This window comes from Carassius gibelio, chromosome B20, assembly GCF_023724105.1.
Source record: "Carassius gibelio isolate Cgi1373 ecotype wild population from Czech Republic chromosome B20, carGib1.2-hapl.c, whole genome shotgun sequence".
Lineage (NCBI taxonomy): Eukaryota > Metazoa > Chordata > Actinopteri > Cypriniformes > Cyprinidae > Carassius > Carassius gibelio.
In genome coordinates this window covers 16318815-16340265 of record NC_068415.1, presented here as the reverse complement: position 1 = coordinate 16340265, position 21451 = coordinate 16318815, and the positions used below count along the sequence as shown (strand labels likewise).

At 38.7% G+C, this 21451-nt stretch overlaps 1 protein-coding gene and 1 long non-coding RNA gene across 2 annotated transcripts in view; one reads left to right on the top strand and one right to left on the bottom strand.

Moving 5' to 3' along the window:
* Window positions 1–1346: 1346 nt before the first annotated feature.
* On the top strand, window positions 1347–4639 carry LOC127984405 (uncharacterized). Its single transcript, XR_008160588.1, has 2 exons — window positions 1347–2377; window positions 4393–4639. It is a non-coding gene; the product is annotated as an uncharacterized LOC127984405 (long non-coding RNA).
* A 4267-nt stretch (window positions 4640–8906) lies between these two features.
* kcnh5a (potassium voltage-gated channel, subfamily H (eag-related), member 5a) overlaps window positions 8907–21451 on the bottom strand; it is a 75884-nt gene continuing 63339 nt past the window's right edge. Inside the window, exon 12 of the mRNA XM_052585677.1 lies at window positions 8907–14960. Within this exon, the coding sequence (XP_052441637.1) occupies window positions 13797–14960 (1164 nt within the window). The 3' untranslated portion in view covers window positions 8907–13796. The remainder of the gene's footprint in view (window positions 14961–21451) is intronic.

The following is a 21451-nucleotide window of genomic DNA, read 5'->3' as shown; positions in this document are numbered from 1 at the left end:
AAAAAAAAAAAAAAAAAAAAGCTCCGTCTAGCACACTTGAGATTCGCTGTTTTAATCCTATGCTTTAATATTTGTTTATTCAGTCTTTCATTTGCGTTATTCCTGAAAAGTTCATACTCTAATGGGATTCTATGGTTGCAGATGCAGGGAACCGCTGCTCTCACCTCATCTTTACATGGCTTACTCTTGGGCTAGCGAATTATGAACACTGGATCTACCAAGCTGATGCGTATGGACCCTTCTTTTGAGTCGTAGGTAAGATTCGGCTCAATGCTCAGTCAGCAGGCATATATTACTCCACGTGACACGAGTTGCTGCTGACCTTATTTCAGAGTAGTGACATATCTCCAGTTTAAACCGAATATTAATTAGCAGGCATGGTTTGTTTGCACTCCTGGTCTCCGTCTCAAGGCGCGGTCACACTAGACTTTAAACATGAGAAATTATTTCGAACGCCACTGCGAATATGGGCGGGAGCAAGATAAAACAGTCTCCCCTCAATTTTCACAAGATGGATTATTATGTTTCTAGCACTGTGTCTTTTGCAACGGCGTCGAAAGCGTTTTATATTGTAACGTTACTCTGTATCTCTCTATAAATATATACACCCTAAGGGGAGGAGGGGGAGAAGAGAGAGAGAGAGAAAAATAAAATAAAACGTTGTCATTCCAATGTATCACCTGTTCCCGTCGACACTACAAACCATGCAGCTTCTTTCTTTTATAAATCTTTTAATGTATTATAAAATAGGACGCTGCGCAACAGCTAAAGTTATATAGCGCTTCCTTTTTTAATTTTTGTACAGAGAGGTCATGCAGCAATGTATCGCTCTTCTACTGGTCCACATCCTCACGTTATGCAAATTCCCTGGTCAGAGTTCACCAAACTTGAACTTTGGAACGCAGCGAAATGCAAATTTTTCGCATAAGCTTGCGTTTCCGGTCCGACGCATTCGCATGCGTATGAATGGAAGTCAATGGAGAGAAAAGTGCAGTGTGACCGCCCATCACTCATAACTAACTAACGGCTGGAGGGGCGCGTTAAGTAGGTTCTGCTCATGCTGTCAAACTGACGTCATCAGAAAAATTATTCGTTACAGGGTGGAAATATTCAGAATTTGATAAGATTGCTAAGACAAACAATGTTTAATTGTTTACATCAAGATTAGCAATGTGTGCTAGTAAGCTTAAGTCACTTCGATTTATGCGTATTTTAAACTTAACCTCCGATACCTCAACTTAATATTATAAAAAAAAAAATAATAATAATAAAAAAATAAATAAATTGGGGAGTGACAGTTAAGGGATTAAGCTACAATCAAGGCTTGTTTATATTCGCGCATCTACTGGTGTTGGTTCATCACTCTTACTCGGCTGTCGCGGCTTTCACTTTACACTTTTAAACTTTCAGACAGCTGTGCCCTCAGCCAACCCGGATTCTTCAGTCTGCCCTCCGTTAGCAGACATAATACTAAACGAAGTGCTTACGTCAGCTGGAAATCACATTTCTAAGGCGTTGCTCCCTCTACAATCAAGCCTACACGTTTGCATGTTCCGCTTCTAATGTTTTTCCTTCCAATTTTTGCGTTCCTATTCTAATTTCAACCGTTGCTCCTTGTTTTTATAAAAATAAAAAAATAAAAAAAAAAATCGCAATCTTAATTTCTCTATTCGCAGACTCCTTGCCAGCATCTAATCCACGCTAAATTGTATAATCTAATTTTCAAGCCTTTTGGTTATTCAGTTCTATTACTACTTGAGGGGTTAGCTAAATCTTCCAACAAATTAAAGACAAATGTCTGCCTATTACCCTGCCCATATTGCAAAATTAATTACTTCCATCTGCTACGGCCTTCCTTCGAAGTACCTCAATATTCTTCTGGAGGCAGTGTTTATCTGCCTTCTACAGGTTATGCTTCCAGGGGAATTCACTTCAAACCAATCCATTTGATCCTGCTCTCGGCATTTCCTTCAGATCTATGATTCGGACCAAAAATTCTTCACACTCTCCTCAAGCACTCAAAAACCGATGTGCAAGGTTCTGGTGTCACCTTAACAATTCTAAAATCAATAATCCTGTCTCTTCTCTGCATGGTGAAATTTCTTAAAAATCCGACCTAGAATTTCTAAAACGCACCAGCTCTATTTTTTCTAACGGAGCCCCCTTTCCAAGGCTGTTTAGAACTCGCTTAACCACTGTTCTCAAAGCTGCAGTCTATCTACTGGCCATTCATTCAGAATTGGGGCAGCTGAATGAGGGATCTCTACATCAGCTGTTAAGATCATGGGCAGATGGTCTTCCTAAGCATTTGAATCATACATCAGACCTGATTCAAAACCATTATTGAAGCTCAGCAAGCTCTCCTGTAACTAATCAGGTAAATTCATGCAATTACTGGTGGTGGTGTTACTATATCTGTATGGTCTATCAAGGCCTGTACATGTCTGGCCTTTGTGGCTATTTCTGTATGGTCTTTCGAGGCCTGTCTGTGTCTGCCTATAGTGGCTATTTCTGCACGGTCTATCGAGACCTGTCTGTGTCCGGCTATCATGGCTATTTTTCTGTATGGTCTATCGAGGCCTGTCCCATGTCTGCCTATTGTGGCTGTCTGTGTCTGCCTATCGTGGCTATTTCTGCACGGTCTATCGAGACCTGTCCGTGTCCGGCTATCATGGCTATTTTTCTGTATGGTCTATCAAGGCCTGTCCCATGTCTGCCTATTGTGGCTATCTGTGTCTGGCCTATCGTGGCTATTTCTGTACGGTCTATCGAGGCCTGTCCGTGTCCGGCTATCATGGCTATTTTTCTGTATGGTCTATCAAGGCCTGTCCCATGTCTGCCTATCGTGGCTGTCTGTGTCTGGCCTATCGTGGCTATTTCTGTACGGCCTATCAAGGCCTGTCTGTGTCCGGCCATCATGGCTATTTTTCTGTACGGTCTATTGAGGCCTGTCCTGTGTCTGCCTATTGTGGCTATTTCTGTATGGCCTATTAAGGCCTGTCTGCGTCTGCCATTGTGGCTGTCTGCGTCTGGCCTATCGTGGCTATTTATGTACGGTCTATCGAGGCCTGTCTGCGTCTGCCTATCGTGGCTAATCATGGTCTATCGAGGCCTGTCTTGCGTCTGCCTATCGTGGCTGTCTGCGTCTGGCCTATTGTGGCTATTTATGTACGGTCTATCGAGGCCTGTCTGTGTGGCTATCATGGCTATTTATGTACGGTCTATTGAGGCCTGTCCGTGTCTGCCTATTGTGGCTGTCTGCGTCTGGCCTATTGTGGCTATTTCCATTGGTCTATCGAGGCCTGTCCGTGTCTGGCTATCATGGCTATTTTTCTGTACGGTCTATCGAGGCTGTCTGTGTTCTGCCTATCATGGCTATTCTGTTTGGTCTATCGAGGCCTGTCTGCGTCTGCCTATCGTGGCTGTCTGCGTCTGGCCTATCGTGGCTATTTCTGTTGGTCTATCGGGGCCTGTCTGTGTCTGCCTATCGTGGCTGTCTGCGTCTGGCCTATCGTGGCTATTTATGTACGGTCTATTGGGGCCTGTCTGTGTCTGCCTATCGTGGCTGTCTGCGTCTGGCCTATCGGGCTATTTATGTTCGGCCAATTGGGGCCTGTCCGCGTTTGCCTATCGTGGCTGTCTGCGTCTGGCCTATCGTGGCTATTTATGTTCGGCCTATCGGGGCCTGTCTGTGTCTGCCTATCGTGGCTATTTCTGTTGGTCTATCGAGGCCTGTCCGTGTCTGCCTATCGTGGCTATTTCTGTTGGTCTATCGAGGCCTGTCTGTGTCTGCCTATCGTGGCTATTTCTGTTGGTCTATCGAGGCCTGTTTGTGCCTGCCTATCGTGGCTGTCTGTGTCTGCCTATCATGGCTATTTCTGTTGGTCTATCGAGGCCTGTCTGTGTCTGCCTATCATGGCTATTTCTGTTGGTCTATCGAGGCCTGTCTGTGTCGGCCTATCGTGGCTATTTCTGTTGGTCTATCGAGGCCTGTCTGTGTCGGCCTATCGTGGCTATTTCTGTTGGTCTATCGAGGCCTGTCTGTGTCGGCCTATCGTGGCTATTTCTGTTGGTCTATCGAGGCCTGTCTGTGTCTGCCTATCGTGGCTATTTCTGTTGGTCTATCGAGGCCTGTTTGTGCCTGCCTATCGTGGCTTTCTGTGTCTGCCTATCATGGCTATTTCTGTTGGTCTATCGAGGCCTGTCTGTGTCTGCCTATCATGGCTATTTCTGTTGGTCTATCGAGGCCTGTTTGTGCTGCCTATAGTGGCTGTCTGTGACTGCCTATCGTTGCTGTCTGTGTCTGGCCTATTGCGGCTATTTCTGTAAAAAACTTAAGTTTAATCTAACGTCATTTATACTGGTCATGCTAACTCTTTCTATTTCTTCCAGGAACCTTAGGATTCACAACTGGTGGGTATACTTCATCTACTTTTTTGGGGGGGAAGGCTGGCCCCGTCTGGAGGTCTCATAATCCACCTAATTTTGGGGGTCTGCTGCGCCCCTGCCTTCGTCTTCAGGCAGGAAATGCAGATTCGCTACCCTCGGATTACGAACCATGGACGGGGCCTTCCGCCAAAGAAATTTATAATTGTGCTCGCTGAGCTGTCAATAAATGTATGCTTCGTACATTCCTCTATCTCCCGAGTCTTTCTGGTAGAACTACATTCTTGCCTAAAAACTGTTAAAACTACATACTGTGACACAAAAACATTGTTTTGTTTTTTTTTAATCATAGTGGATTTGGGCATTTATAAAAATATTTAAGTAATTTGTCATTTGAAATAATAACATTTAGTCAAAATAAAACTGTAAAAATAAAGCTAAATAATACATTCACAAATGAAAAAAGCACATAAAACAAAAAAAGCTGAAAATATAAAAATAAATCCTAATTCAAAATATTAATAAAAACTGTAAAAGTATATAAATACAGGTGCTTCTCAATAAGATTGAATGTCCTGGAATAGTTCATTTATTTCAGTAATTCATCTCAAATTGTGAAACTTCTGTACTAAATAAACAACAATGCACACTGACTGAAGTAGTTTAAGTCTTTGTTTTTTTTTTTAATGATTTTGGCTCTCAACAAATTACAAATACTTCATAAGACCCCAAAAAAAAAAAGTTAGTGAATTTTTGGCCTTCTGGAAAGTATGTTCATTTACTGTACATGTACTCAATAATTGGTAGGGACTCCTTTTGCTTTAATTACTGCATCAATCCGACATGGCATTATAATAGTAATCAGTTTGTGGCACTGCTGAGGTGATATGGAAGCCCAGGTTTCTTTGACAGTTGCCTTCAGCTCATCTGCATTTTTTGGACTTGTTTCTCATTTTCCTCTTAACAATAACCCATAGATTCTCTATGGGGTTCAGGTCTGGTGAGTTTGCTGGCCAGTCAAGCACACCAACAACATGGTCCTTTAACCAACTTTTGGTGCTTTTGGCAGTGTGGGCAGGTGCCAAAACCTGCTGGAAAATGAAATGAGCATCTTCAAAAAGCTGGTCACCAGAAGGAAGCATGAAGTGCTCCAAAATGTATTGGTAAACATGTGCAGTGACTTTGGTTTTCAAAAAACACAATGGACCAACACCATCAGATTGCACCCCAAATCATCACAGACTGTGGAAACTTAACACTGGACTTCAAGCAGCTTGGGCTATGAGCTACTCTGTTTGTGGCTTATCCTCCTTGTGAAGGGTGTCAATGATTGTATTCAGGACAACTGTCAGATCAGCAGTCTTCCCCATGATTGTGTAGCCTAGAGAACCAAACTGAGAGACCATTTTGAAGGCTAAGGAAATCCTTGCAGGTGTTTTGAGTTGATTAGCTGATTGGCATGTCACCATATTCTAATTTGTTGAGAATTGGTGGGTTTTTGTTAAATGTGATCAAAATTTTTACAATTAAAAGAACCAAAGGCTTAAACTACTTCAGTCTTTGTGCATTTAATTGATTTAATACACGAGTTCCACAATTTGATTTGAATTACTGAAATAAATGAACTTTTACACAACATTCAAATTTATTGAGAAGCAACTGTAGTACTAAAATAACACTGACGTTGGTCTTGCTAGTACTATAGTACTCACTAAAGTACTCATAGTACTTTACTTGGTATCAGAAAGGAAAATAAAAATATATCACTCACCACTAATTTGTGTAACCTGTTACACATAAAACCATATACAGTGTAAATGTTACAAATCTTTGATTCTAGTGCATATCATTAATGCTGAGATAACATAACAGATAAGTACTGTACTTCTTTTGAGACTTTGAGAACCATATCTATCTAGTGTCAGGGTGGCTTTGTATTATTCAACTGAAATTTGCCTGGATGTTTTCAGTGAATGATCTTACAGAGTAACTCTGCAGTCCATCTTGAGGGATCTGATTATAGGGAACAGATTCAAAAGTCTTCAGGTTAACACTGTTGGCAATGTAAATGGAGATTAGTGTCTAAGTTGTCAAGGAAACAGAGTCACTGTATCACAACAAAGACAAATACTGAAGGTTCTGCTGGAATTGAGTTTGTGTGTCAAATCATTTAGATACAGTTAACTATTTGTTTTAGACATTCTAGATTACCAGACAGCAACTGGATAGTTGAAACAGGACAATATTTTAATTATTAATGAAGTGTAATGCGACAACTTGGTACAAAAACTGCATTTTAATGCATTTAAAATTGGAAGAATGACAAGATAAGTAAATTAGCACAATTAAATTTTTATTTTATAGCATCAGTGTATTACACTGTATATAACAAATTCTTAATACTCATGCCAGTGTGGTAAAAATAAACACTTTTCCCCACCTCCCTCAGAAATATTATGATAACATTTTTTTACACTGATAAAAAGGCAGTCTCATTTACCGTGGAAAAAGAGCTTAATAAACTCAGTGGTCACTGCTTCCAAAAGGGTTAAGAGGAGCCTGGGCAGCACTTCAGCTACGAGAACAGATGAGAGCAATGACATTCTGCTGAGGTCTGAGACATGCAGGTCTGAAAGAAAGAGAAGTCCTCCTACAGTGAGTGAACTGCAGATCAGCTTGAATAGATGGTTTATCTGACACCAATTCCTGTCCAGTTCTTGTGATAACTTTGAGGTAAATGCCTGAAAAATCTTCACCTTCACAGTGCCTATAACATACATGTATTCTCTTTTTTGTTTCATTGTTGAACAGCACTGAATCACATTGGAATTACTTTGCCTTTTTGACACTGATCAACAAAAAATACTTTAATTTTAAAAATGAAAACTGATCTCTAAAAAAAAAGTGATTATGATTAGCCTATAATCAGTTTTCACCCTTATATGTGACTCACCAAAACACTTGTGCGGCCAAATGGTTTGTCATAAATGCTTAATGTTAAATGAATAATTAAATGGACTTGTGTTCATTCTCCGATGATTATAAATTCTTCTATCTGCGAGGTCCAAGTTTTGGTGAGTCAGATCTGCGGCAGAACATAAACCATGAGGAAAAACTAGCAACTCTGAAAAGAGTTATAGAAAAGCACAAGCCAGGAGATGGACGTGGCACTGAATATCTCTAGAAGTTAAACCAGTAATTAAGAAATGGAAATGCTTTGCAGTCACAGCTTTATGGGAGAATGACAAAGAGAGGCCACTGTTAGAAATTGGCATATGACATCTCGTTGACAGTTTGCCAGAAGAAGCCAATTGGAAGAATTTGTCTGATGAAATGAAAATTTAGCTTTCTGGACATTAGACTAAATGCCATGTTTGCTGTAAGCCAAACTTCACATGATCAGAAACACACCATCATGTTGTGAGGATGCTTTTTTCCCTGGCAGGTTTGTAAGGGCATAAGGTAAAATTGAATGCAGGAAAACATAGAAGCCCTGACGGAGAATCTGTTTTCAAGCAAAATGGTGACCTTAAGCATAAAGACAAAGCTTAGTATTACAGCGATAGTTCCCAAAAATGAAAATTCTGTCATCATTTACTTATCTTACAGTTAAGTCCCAACCTGTATGAGTTTCCTTCTGCTGATGAACCAGAAGTAGATTTTTTTTTTAATGATGGTAACCAAACAGTTGACGGTTGTCATTCAATGTTGCAAAGGTAAGATTAATGAAGAAGATAAGGTAACACTTTAGGGTTACACTTTATTTTAAAGTGTGTTACAGTGTAATTATACATTTATGTACCGAGGAATATTCATTACTTAACTACATGTTCTTACTAGATATAGTTAGGGTTAGGATTAGGGTTTGGCTTAAGGTTACTCACATGTAATTATGCATTATTTATTGTTATTATGATAGTAAGTACACGTAACGTGTAACAAGGAAAGCTTAAAATAAAGTGTTACCCACTTTAGTATAATAACCATTTCTCACTATTAACTAGTTGTTAATTAGCATGCCCTTCAGTATTATTAATAGACTGGCTGTTTATTAGTGCTTATAATGTACACATACTGCATTAACAAATTTTACATCCCTAATCATACCCAATACCTAAACTTAAAAACTACCGGTTAGTAGGTTTCACTTTATTTTAAGGTGTCCTTGTTACAGTGTAATTACAAATTCAAAGGCAAAATATGTAAGTTTTCACTGCTAGAGGGTACGTATTCAAAACAAACAAACAAAACAAAGGCGTAGTTTGATGACGCCGTGACTGAGTGTGGAATCATGGGAGTTGTCGTCTTCATCCCCACAGCTGATGCAATCCGATGGGACTCAGGCAGAAATCATGTTCATGGATGAGCTAATGATTTATTAATGTCAAAGTGTGAAGTAGTGTGAAGCTGAAAGCCGTTGAGGCGAAATGAGGCCGCTGAAGGAGTGTGACACACCGCTCAAAAGCAGCAGAGCTTTTATCACATGTACGCCACAGTCGACCTCTTCCGATCTTTCTGGTTGTGCTTATGTGGGGTGGGGTGGGGGTGGGGGGTTCACTGTTTTATCATATTAGATATGTTTGAAAGTTCTGTTATAATGATACTCTTTGTGGTATCATCCCCTGTGTAATAAAACGCGTAACATATTAATGCGTCTTTGGTGTTTCCATGTTTTCTAAAAAACTAAACCAGTGTTGTGCACAATTCTGACCCCTATCAGACTTTTACTCCTAGTATTGGTAGGTTTAGGCTTAGGTGTGGGGGAGGGGTTAAGGATTAAGGGTTGGGGTCAGGATTAGGCAATCAGATAGTTTTTTCAATGAGAGGGGTAATAATTTGGCAGAGCGTCAAAAATAAATGTTATTATAATAGTAAGTACATGTAACCTGTGCATCAAGGAAACCTAAACTACCCAACTACCTTACAAGCTATTAATAAACAGCAAAATAGGAGTTTATCAAATCAAAAGTCATAGTTAATGGTTTGTTAATGGCAAGAACTGGACCTTAAAATAAAGTGTGACCGAAGATAATGTTCCAAAATAGGCCATGTGATGAGAGAAGCAGGGCCCAGAGCCATGGGAACGGAGCGAGGCTGGCGGAGTTAGTAAGAATGTGTGATAATATTTGGATAAATAATATTTTGTTATCAAAATTTTATTCAAATGTTCACCAGTTCCTGCCTCCTTCCCCCTGGGTTTTGGCACCAATGTATCAAAGATCATAATCAGGGAAAGAAGGAGGCGGGATACGGCGAACATTTAAATAAAATTTTAATTGCAAAATAAACACAAACCAGGGAGTTTGGCTCTCACGGAAGGCTGTCGCGCACAAACATAACCAAAACACAAAATAAAATCCTTGCATCGTCCTCTCTCATCCAACACTGTTGACACTCCTCCTTTTATCCTTCCGTAGCTCCCCCGTGGGACTCGAGACCGGTGAGTGGCGCAGGTGTTGTGCATTCTCATTAACTCTAACGGCTTCGCTCTGTTGCCACGGCTCTTGGCCCCGCCTCTCTCGTCACAGGCCATAACATGGACGACACCAGAAAAAGGAACTTAACTAACAAAATATTAAGGAACTAATTAGCTAATTAATATGGTAACAGAATAATAATCAAACAGACTGAGAAACTAGGTCAATGAGGAAGACAGAACCAAATTACAAAGATAAATAAATATATGTGACAGTTTTAGCCATTGATTTCCACAGTAATTTTTTTCTTCTTCAATATTTTGGAAGTCAATGACTACCATCAACAGTTTGGTTACCAACATTCTGACAGAACTGACAGAAACAAGAAGTTTTGGGTGACCTATCCATTTAACAAATCCTGATTTCAGTCCAACTGACTATTTATAGGTACCTTACAAAGGCCCATCTTCTCAAGATTCTCATGCAACCTGAGAGAGCTTGAGTAGAAATACATACTAGGGCAAAATTGGTGCCAAGCAATACTTGTTTAATAACTAATTATTATAACTAAGTTTTGGCCAATAGTAATTTGGCAAAAAAAAGATTAGTGTCAAAACAGCCTAAATATGTCCTGTGTGAAGAAAATTTCCAACAGCATGAATCCCTTATAAAGGCACTAATATTAAGCTAATATTTTCAAAGAAAAAAAAAAAAAAATGTTATTTAACTACTGTAGACAAAAAATTAAATAAAAATACTTTAATTCATTACTAAAGGATACTATTTGATTTTAACATCCACATTTTGGTTTTATCTCTCTTTATAGAGACTGGAGAAATAATAAATGGCAATTTAATGTCAGTTGCTATGTTAGATGATTGTGGTGCAATGGCTAGCATTTATGAATAGACATTTTCTGAATTGGCTTGTGAGTCTTCATTCATAAAGTAACACTGTATTTTGTGATGTGTTTTTAGGTGCCCAGGCCTCTGCCCATTATATGTGTGTTCATGAATAGTGGCAGCAAAACACTACTTTGGCAGGCAAATATCATTCTCATTGGCATTAAGTTTTATACAGTTAAAAAATGCAGCATGCAATCAGATGCCAGAGTCCAACACCTCACTGGGCCTGTGGTGCTCACCGTTGGCTCCAGCGTGTGTAAGGATCAGGCATGTCATCTAAAAACCCTTCCCATTTTGAAAGGTTTCAATACCCAGTGGAGCTGAATACCATCATAGCTTTCCGAAAACTGTGTGTAATCCTCGAAACAGGCACCCTGGGGTTCATGCAGCGATTCAGCTCCATTCCATTACAGAGACTCACGTCGTCTGCCACACTATTACAGCTTTTAGCATCTATTATATCCATCTCTTCAATTTCATGGGAGACTCAAAGAATAATCCTTTCACTGTCTGTGCTCCTCTCCGCTGGGTTAAATGACAGGAAAAATAACTCAAACAGAATGAAGGAGCACGGGACACTGAAATCTCAAGGCATGAAACCATTGAATGAAAACAAAACAAAATCAAGAGTATTTTATTTTTTATGATGCTCCAAATGTGTTATTATTGGAGGATATTATTACTGTTATTATTATTTTCATGATTCATAAAGTTGAAGTCAGCTTGAAAGAGATAGTTCGTCAAAAGATGAAAATTCTGTTCAATTTATTTGCTGTCCTTTTATTTTAACCTAGTTTAGAGTTTCTTTTTGCCATATAATTTAAGTTAATGGAAATCCAAATCAAGTTATAAAATAACCTACGAAAATTTGGTCAGTACAATATAAATGTTTTTCATTTTGTGTTACATTGAAGAAAGATTAACATGGGTAAATGATGACAGAATTGTCATGTTTTAGTTAACTATCCCTTTTCTCAACATAAAATCATGTGGTTTGGAAATATTAAATTCTCTGAATACTGGCATCTTTCTTATGTTTATTTTGCTCAAGTACCAAAACAGAAAACCCAATAAGGCTTTTAACACCATCCACTGGTGACAGCTAATAATGGGGCTGAGAATTTGAGCAGGGCACTGAATTAATGCGATTAGTACAAAAGATCTAATGTCTTTGGTCCCAGTAAACATCATAAACTCTGAAACGATGATTAAACCAAACGATTAGTAGTGAACTAATATTATTATCTGAGCACTTACAGTGATGAGCAAGTGTTTATCAAAGAGGGAACCAAATTGGGGAATAACTGAAGGGATATACGATAAAGCCTTTTGCTTTGACGCACTGTTGCTTGATTTTGGATTGCTTTATGATAGAACATTTTTATGTTAAAGGATGTATTTGAAATAACAGGAAAATTTATAGAACCACAGTCCTGTTGTTTTTATATTAATCTTAATAGTCTCTCTTCTGAACCCATTTCAAAATCCCTTGTGTTTGGTTTGAACATCACCAGAATGGACTAATAACATACAATAGAACTGATGGGAAATAAGAGGTGAAGGGGCATTAGTCATTACGCTATAAACTATCTAAAGCACCCATGAGTATGCTGATACGCAGTGAGTCACCGCCTGTGGCTATATTAACAAAATATTTAGAAAGTTCCCAACAGCATTTTCAAATGAACAGCTGAAAGGTTCATTCAAAACCAATTCCTTAGTGGGCAGTTTAGTGTGGCTTTAGTTTGTAGTTTTAGGTATTGGATTAAAATATAAAGGTTTTGAAATATGCATCTGGAATGAAGTTATATGTGGGTAGTATACATTGATATCTCTTGGGAAACAATACTAGGAACCTTTTTATATATTCTTAACCTTCATAACCTTTTATAGGTAACACGCAATGTTGAAGCCATGCAAAGAATTCAGTGCATGCTTGTATAATTTCCAAATGACTTAAATGTGTTCATGCTTTCCCAAAATGCAGGCCTCCCTTTGTGACTTGCACTTTCTATGTTTGCATAATTTATCAGGAAAAAACAATTAGTCCCTAGTCCTACCATGCCAGAGCTAAATCCATCCAGCATGCAGATATATCTCTCTAAAACATGTAAAAAAAGCCCCTAAAAAATGGGGCATTACTCTTTTATCTATCATAACGTTCCACAAAATAAATACAGAAAAGGCGATAATGATAGTGGAATGTTGAAACAGTGTTTGTAATGAAATGTGTTTCGAATATCAAAAAAAAAAAAACTTTAGTTATTTGATTATCAGCTTAATCACATCCAAGAAATCATCAATCCTGCAAACTTCCAATCATTATGCTTATAAAGGAGAAACTGCATATAGGGGAAATAATATTTATGCAAATTGTGCAAAAGGGATTGTTCGCCTAAAAATTTAAGATCTGTCATCAATTACTCAGCCTTGTGTCATTTCAAACCTGTATTACTTTCTCAGTGTTGAAAACAAAATCATGCAAAATGTCTCTGTATTTTTTTTTTGTCCATACAATGAAACATTATAGGGTCTAATGCTATGTTGGATCCCACTGTATTACCAGTTTTTGTACAGAAAAAAAACAGGTAATACATTCTTCAAAATATCTTCTTTTATGCTCTACAGAAGAAACTAAGTTTTGGGATTTGGAACGACATCAGTAAATGATGACGGAATCATAATTTTTTGAGTACCTATCCAATTTAAATGACTGTAGCTATTAATAACCATTTCACTATGAAGAATGACTGATGACAGCATTAAACCAAGCCTGATCCTGTCTTACAGCAACCCAAGAATCCACGTCTAGGGAAGAGAAAATGCCCTGAAATATCACCTGGTTAGAAGATCCCATGTGCAAGGTCAGAATAAAATCATCTCTGCATGCACCCGACTCTGTGTACAAGCAACTATTATCCATAGAGAAGATTTCATTGGCAGGCCAGATTCCAGCTGGACATGCAAGTATATATTTACAACAGCAGGGATCCGTTCTCTAATCATTAGTATTCACCTTTCCTTCCTGAGTGTGAGGAAGGGAAGTGATAAAAACAGCATATCAATATCTAAATATATTTATCCTAATTCAAAGGGGTCCATTGTCCCCCTCTGTTTCTGGAGTGACAGGCTGAGAAACGGCAAAGATGTCCTGGCACTGAAGTGGGGTTTTTGGTGAGGAGGTCTGAGGAGGTGGGGAAGGTTTCCTCTTCTCTGACAGAAGTCTCAGAATCTCCCCCACCTGGTTCTCCAGAGCCGCTAGCCGGCTATTTAATGTCTGGATGTCACCTTTTAGCTCCAGCTTTGCCTCGTACAGACTGTTTTGAAGCACAGTCTGTTCAGGGACAGGCTGAAAGTGAATCCCCCGAAGGGTAATGTCGCCCACTCCAGGGCTGGGCTGCTCATATGGGCTCCTTTCCATTGAACATCTCTCATTTGGGCTCCGTGAATCACCAACCCAGTCAATACGCAAGTCACTTTTTGTGATTCCGCTGTCACAAGAATCAGTCTTGTGTAGAGCACTATTCTCATCAGTCTCATCTCTACTGTTACCGTTTCCGCCGGGAGGCCTTTCGTTAGAATGCCTACCCTCTGCTTCCTGGCTCTTCCCATTTTTAGAGATCACATTTAGTGGCTGGGATACATCCCCCCATTCCTCTTCCTTCTGCTGCGGCTGCTTCTCAAGTTCCAGTGGAAGCATAGGAGACGACCCTGATGCAATGTTTTGAAAACGCATCCAGCCTCGTCCTCTTCCTCTTGGTCTCACCGGACTTGTTACCTTCAGACAATTTGAGTCCTCTACGCCAAAGCTGGGCTTGAGCTCCATAGCCTCATGGTCTTCACTCCCGTTCGGTTCCTCAGTCTGAACGTAGGCTAGGGTATTCTGGATTGGGGTTATCTGCGAGACGGTGACAACGCTAGAACCATTGTTCCCATTTCCCGAGCTGGGCGCCCCATTTTGCATCGGGGCCAAGTGTTGGTGTTGAAGAGGATGGTGGCCCTGGTACTGGGGCTGATATTGCTGCTGATGAATCTGATGGGACAACGGATGGAGGTGGTGTTCCACCTGAAATTGGTTCCTCTCCAGGTCGTGCTGGGATGAACCTTGTGTGCGCATCTCCTTCTGTTGCTTGAACTTTTGGAATAGCTTGCGGACAGGATGGTCTACAGGGATTGACAACGTCACCTCATTTTTCTGGTGCCTCCTCTCCTCTTCCTCCTTCTTGACATCGACAATCTTACGGAAAACAATCTGTGGAGACATAACAATATGTAAGAAACCTGTATGTTTGGAATCCATGTCTGCTTTGAATGAATGAAATAAAGAACTGATTCAAGTTCTAAAGAGGCACTAGTTACTAAGAAGGGAAAGAAGAACTTTTATATTGGTTATATCATCCACTGGCTAATTACATCAGAGTAAGAGCATATTTGTCATGATTAGGGTTGAATAGATTTACGATTCCTCAACTATTCTTCACTCGTGACCTTTACATCCAAAGCAGAGGGGAATAGGTCACCATATTTAACTCCTGATAATACTTCAAATCCCATAGCTATGGAAACTAGTTTCCACCTCAGATTAAATTAATAAAAAGTTTGAAAGTGTCAAATTAAGTTTAAAATCAGAAATAAAGTGACTTTTTTGAAATGTGCAAGAATTGCAAGCATGTTACTGGGGCAGTAGTCTCAAAGCAACATGTTTATAATTCACGTACCCCTTAAAGGTTCAATGCAGTACCTTAAGGGTCAATATTAGTACTATGAGGTTATAATATATAATACCTTTTAGAAGTAGATAAGGTAAAAAGATGTCCCTTTAAAGTTACTGCCCCAGTGACAATATGTTGCATTCCTAAATGTACTATTCTGCACTTTTTCTTCTGACAAGTGCAGTACCGCCGCTCCCTATACGAAGAGTACGCAGTCTGCGTAATGCACCAACTCCCAGAGGGGGCACCATCCCAGTTGATCAAAAAAAACAAACAAAAAAACATGTGCCATTCTCCCATCCACGCTCGTGACTGCTCGAACCTCACGTTTGCAGCTGAATGTTCATAATTGATGGGTGGACATCTATGCCCGGGTAAAGGACATCAGCAATCCGGTGCAGAGAAAAGAAAACAAACAAAAAAAAGGGATAAATTTGGCTTGACGTTGGACATTCGATTGTCTAAAATTTAGGGGACCGTCTTTAAAATTACATGCGATAATGGTATACACTTTTCTAACATCAGTAGCATTTGGGGAGAACGACTTACAGTCATAAAAACAACTGTAATTGTTCATTTAGGTGTCAGCTATAATGCACAATTGAATTGAATGTTTGATATTTATCAAAATAAACTGTAAATTATGCTACTTTTTCACATGGGCTCAAACGCAAATTTGAAGCTCAAAAGCATTTGAGGAGAAAGACTTGCAGTCATAAAACAACTGTAATGTGTTCATTTAGGTGTCAGCTACAATGCACACCTTTTACATTTTTAATAAATATTAATATAAATTATGAATCATTTAGGTAAAAACAAGGCCCGTTTATCACTTTTAGGAATATAATTTTTTTTTCAGGTTCCCTTACAAAAATTACCCATGGTTTTAACAATAACACCACAAATCATCGTTCTTGTATCCATGGTAACTGCAAATTAACCATGGTTTTGTTACTTCAAATAAAAATGTACAAAGAAGCATTAATATATTGTAATATGTTTTTGTTGTTGTTGTTGCTATAAAAACAGACCTATGCCATCAATAGCCTTTAAAATGACTTAAAATGCATTATATACAAAAACAATGAGGCTATAATGTTTGGTTAATAATAACACTGTTAAAATACATAATGTAGGCAAATACAAAATAAACTAAAAGATTTATGGACATGTTATTACAAATGCCTGCAAAGGGAGCCAAATGCCATGTAATTGCTTTTGTTACACTTACAGGACAATCACATCCTTGTTTAGGCTACTGACCAAACATTTATTTCAAATATTCAGTTCATCTTTCATTTTTGGACATCTTTTTGATACCTTAAAAAAAAAAAAAAACATGGTTTTATCACAGTAAAACTGCTTAATTTCCTTCTGCATGATTTCCGAATGCTTGAGACTATAAAATAAATTAGAGTCATAATAAAGATATATCCATAGGTAAATGTCGAGAGCTACAATTGTAATTTGTAAATAATAAAATTTATTCATTTAGTTTTTTATTTGATTAAAGTTCTATTTTGGTGTTGTTTTTCCATCATCATATTTGAGGAAGGGGGGCATAACAATGCAACCCTGCTTAGGGCATCCATTTGACCAGCAGCGGCCATGGACAAGTGTGTTTGTGAGATGTTAAGTTACACTGTGTGATATAAAGTCATAACTATGAGAAGCAAAGTTGTAACCCCAATCCATCTATAAATGGGCATATATCAAAAATAAGAGTTCCTATGAAACCCTCCACCTATCTAGATCCACTATGGGTAATTTAATGTATGCTATTTGTATAACAGTGACATATTTTTATATTTAAAAATAACTTATTTTATTTATTACTCAAACTAAATGCTGAAATGGGAACCACTGTCTGGTTTCTGTTTCAGAAAGAGCCCTTACTGATTTACATATCACTGTAAAAGATGAAGATGAAGTATTTGCTCTCATGCTTGCGGCCAGCTATCCAGTCAAGTGCCATTGGCGTGGTTCCTGAGGAAGGACAGTATTGAGCAGGAAAGTAGAGCACACAAATGAACAAGACTGGTGCTGTGCCAAGTAGGTCAACAGTTAGGTTCAGGAACTTGTACCATTTAAACTACCATTACTTCGAGGTTAACAGAGACCTGTACAGTGATTCAGAGCTTTCCTCTAACAGCAACACAGCACCTTGCAGAAATAGCATGCCTCTCTTCTTTCCCCCCTCATCAGATCTCTTTCAGCTGTGGGTATATGCATGGCAGTAGCTTTGATCACATACGTTTTAATTAGATTGTTAATTAGCCACCCAAGCCCCCTAGCTGAGCACCCTAGGGAGTTCTGCATGGCCCCACCTGACATACAGAGCAGGACATGCAGCAACACATGCAGCTTGTTATTTTTAATCTAATTTCATCACACGTTCAAAGACGAGCCTGAAATAACATTTTGTTTTGTGTAAAACTCTCACTTGTAATAGTTGTCCAACATTTGTATCACTTACACATTACAGTAGAATTTTTTTTTTTACAAGAACTTCTTGAAAATTACTGCATTCTTTTACATCACTATCAGTGTCATGTGAGATAATGTAACCGCGACCGTGCTGACTTCCTCCAGGCAAACATTGGTCTGTAGTGTTAAAAATAGAACAGAGCGTGTCACGTGCCCTTTAGTTATCCCTGTGCAGTCTTTCGGCACCCTGAAGTGCTGCGTCGCATGTCAGTTCTCATCTCCCAGGAGGACTCTGGTAAATAATGAATCCAGCCCCCTTCTGCCTCTTCGTATTATTTAAATGTCGCTTAATGCGAACAGAATGCGATGGGAGTGACAGAGTCAACTACAAAGAAAAAGAAAGAGGGGCCTAGGAACAGTGTGTAGCCAAATACAAATTAAGTGCTAAGGTGCAGAGTGAGAATGCAACAAAAGAAACAAAGGTGTGTGCAGTGATGGACACTAATTATGTTTGGGAAGTGACAGGAAACGGTCCTAAAAACACTTGTTAGAAATAATAGTCATCACATAACTGCTATTAACAGTTGTGGCATTAAATTTGTATTTTGAACTTCTACTTTGTCACTTTTCAGAACAGTTCAAATTAGGGTTTCACTAAAACAGTATTAAAATTCTGGCCAATACTAAACAGCTGTTAATTATTTTTAATGTTAACATAAAAAAACATAACTCATAAATGGTAAAAATCACACTGTAAATCAATGCTACTTTGTCAAAAAAATTATAATAATCAAACTATAACATTATAATATACATTGTGGAAAATATATTCATTTTGAGATTTGCTAAAGATCACGTTATTAAATTATTAGAGTTTTTAAAGGTCAACTTTAAGTGTTAGATGACAATGAAGGCAATCTAAATGTAAAAACGAGAATAAATTTAAAATATACAAATTAAAATATGAATACTATTGGCATTAACCAATACACTGTATAATGCATCAGTAATTTAAACAGCCATACATGTATCTAAACAAACACTTAAAACAAGCCACATCCTTCAGAGGGTAAAGGATACAGTAAGACTGCTTATTATAGCTAAATATAGTACCGTAATCTCTGTCTACCATTATACACCATTACACATTGTATATGAATGTAAAAATGCAGTGTAAGTGATGTTTATAATATATAGATCCAATGTTATGTGCCCTTGGAATAAAAAAAGAGCTGTCAATTAAGTGAAGTGCCATTATGCCCGAATAATAATATACAGAATTTACTCTTTGGACCCAGTTATGCACGCTGTTTAATTATTCCCTTTGTGCAACCTCTTATTGGATAATGACAATTATCACAATGCTCAAGCTATCTGCTGAATAAAAAGCAGAGACAGAAAGAAACAACGTATCTCTGTGGCAGAGGAAAACTGATTAGAGAGTTATAATGATCTGTTAGCATCCATGGGGAATTTTAATGAAGAATCCAATATTTCATTTAAACTCTCAAGAGCAAGCGTTATTATTCTAACATTCTTCACCTGTGTGAAGAGACTTTTTTCCTCTTCCAACAAAGATGGATTTTATAATTGGAATAATTGCACAGGCATGCCGGGTCAGTCTTGTTTTATTTAACACAGCTGTGCGTTCACTCCTGGACAGAAACTCAAACTAATGAGCTGTAGTATTAGACTAGTATGGCTGCATGTTTGAACACCAAAGCTGTCCAGCCTGCAACAGAACTGTCACAGTAGGAGCATTAGGGACAAATCTACACAGCATTTCTTCTAAATTTCTTGAGATAGCATCAGCCCCACACAGCAACAGCAACTCAGGCAATAGTGCTGGACTGTTTCAGAATACTGTGAAGCAAGAAACCTGTTTGAAAACTGGCATTATTTGTCAATACAATGAAAGTTTAAAGGCCGTGTTGCAGGGTTAATTTTTTTATGAGTTTGTGCAATTTGCTTGTTGGTAATAAACATTTAAACTGTTATCCATTGTATTTTATGTTGGTGGGTATCACAAAACGGAATATAATACGAAAAGGTAGGTACTATCTTACAGCTGTCTCCTTTCTCCCACAGTGCATTGCATCACGTCACGTTGGGGAGAGAATTTCCCAAAGCTGCCTGAGAGCATTGAGAGTGACTAGAGAGACGAGTAGCAGACGAGAGTATTCAGATTATAGATAAATAGATAAATACACAAATATATATAGATAGATAGACTAGATATATAGATAGATAGACAGACAGATAGATAGAGAGATATCGTCCAACAGCGACCCAAACCCACTCACTTCCCTACAACACAAGCTTTCCAACACATATAAGTATGTAAGTTTCCATGGGACGGCACCGCCCACACAAGCACCTGCCAAACACAGCGACAGATACACGGCTACGATTGCAACATTTTCACCGGAGGAAGAGATAAACGCTTAGAAACACCCATATAGCTAGCATGATGCTTTCTATTTCTAGATGACAAAGACAAAGTTTTCCAGTTCTACGACACTATGACAAAGGTTACCGGAACTTATCTGAACTAACGTCATGATCACTGCCAATAGTTAGAGAGAAAACGTAGATTTTTCACTCTGTGCTATTCAATGACAGTAAAAAAATATATGTGTCGTTATTGTGCACTGCTGCTCGTAGACTAGCTCCAGTGCTCATTGCTGCAATGCTAAATGATAGCAACTCACCAGGACACTTCACCAACTCTCCACTCATTCTCCTCGGACCATGCATTTAATTAGCTTTGACGGACATCATTTCTTGGCAATTCTTCATTTGCCCTTTCTCACGTCTGGCAGGTTCGAAATTACACGGCTGCGGGCCATCATACATGTTGGCTCTTGCCACCTCTTCCTCATCCCAGTCAATCGCTATAGTTCTGATGCTGCGTTTCAGGCAGGTTTTTGAGCTCGAAATCACTATTTCATACCACGACTAACGACTTTGTACTGTTCCAGGCAAGTTACGCCAAACTTTCTGAGCACAAGGAATTGTAGCTAGATTATTTATTTTATTGCAACGTTACATTGACCTAAAATAGTTTTTTCAACCTGTACCACTTGCATAAACACTGCATCCATAGGCAGAATTATTCATAGGGGCTGCCATCGTTGTTTCGCGCGCTGTGTGACTTCTGAACTCAGTACATCGATCTAGTGCGAGACACGAGTTCGCGGGTGGGAAGTCACGGGTTCGACTCCCGTTCCAGTACACTTTCACGGGTTTAAGGTTGGAAAAACACAGGTTATGGGCTGCCTGGAACGCAGCATCATACTAGGCTGAGGTTACCTTTCCTCCACTTCTCCCCAACATTACGTCATCACCGAGATGCGTTAAAAAAAACTTTAATACCAAAAACGTAAAAAACTGGTCTTTAAGACCATTTTTGAGACATTTTAAAAATGATATACATATCTTGAAAGATTTATGTACCCATTAATCAAAAGTGGTGGTTAACCTGCAACATGGCCTTTAAGGGGTTAAATGACTTGTTTCAGACCCCATTGACAAAAATCATGGACAAACAAACTTCAAAAAATACTCCAACTAATATATTATTGTGTGTTTTACAGATGAAAGT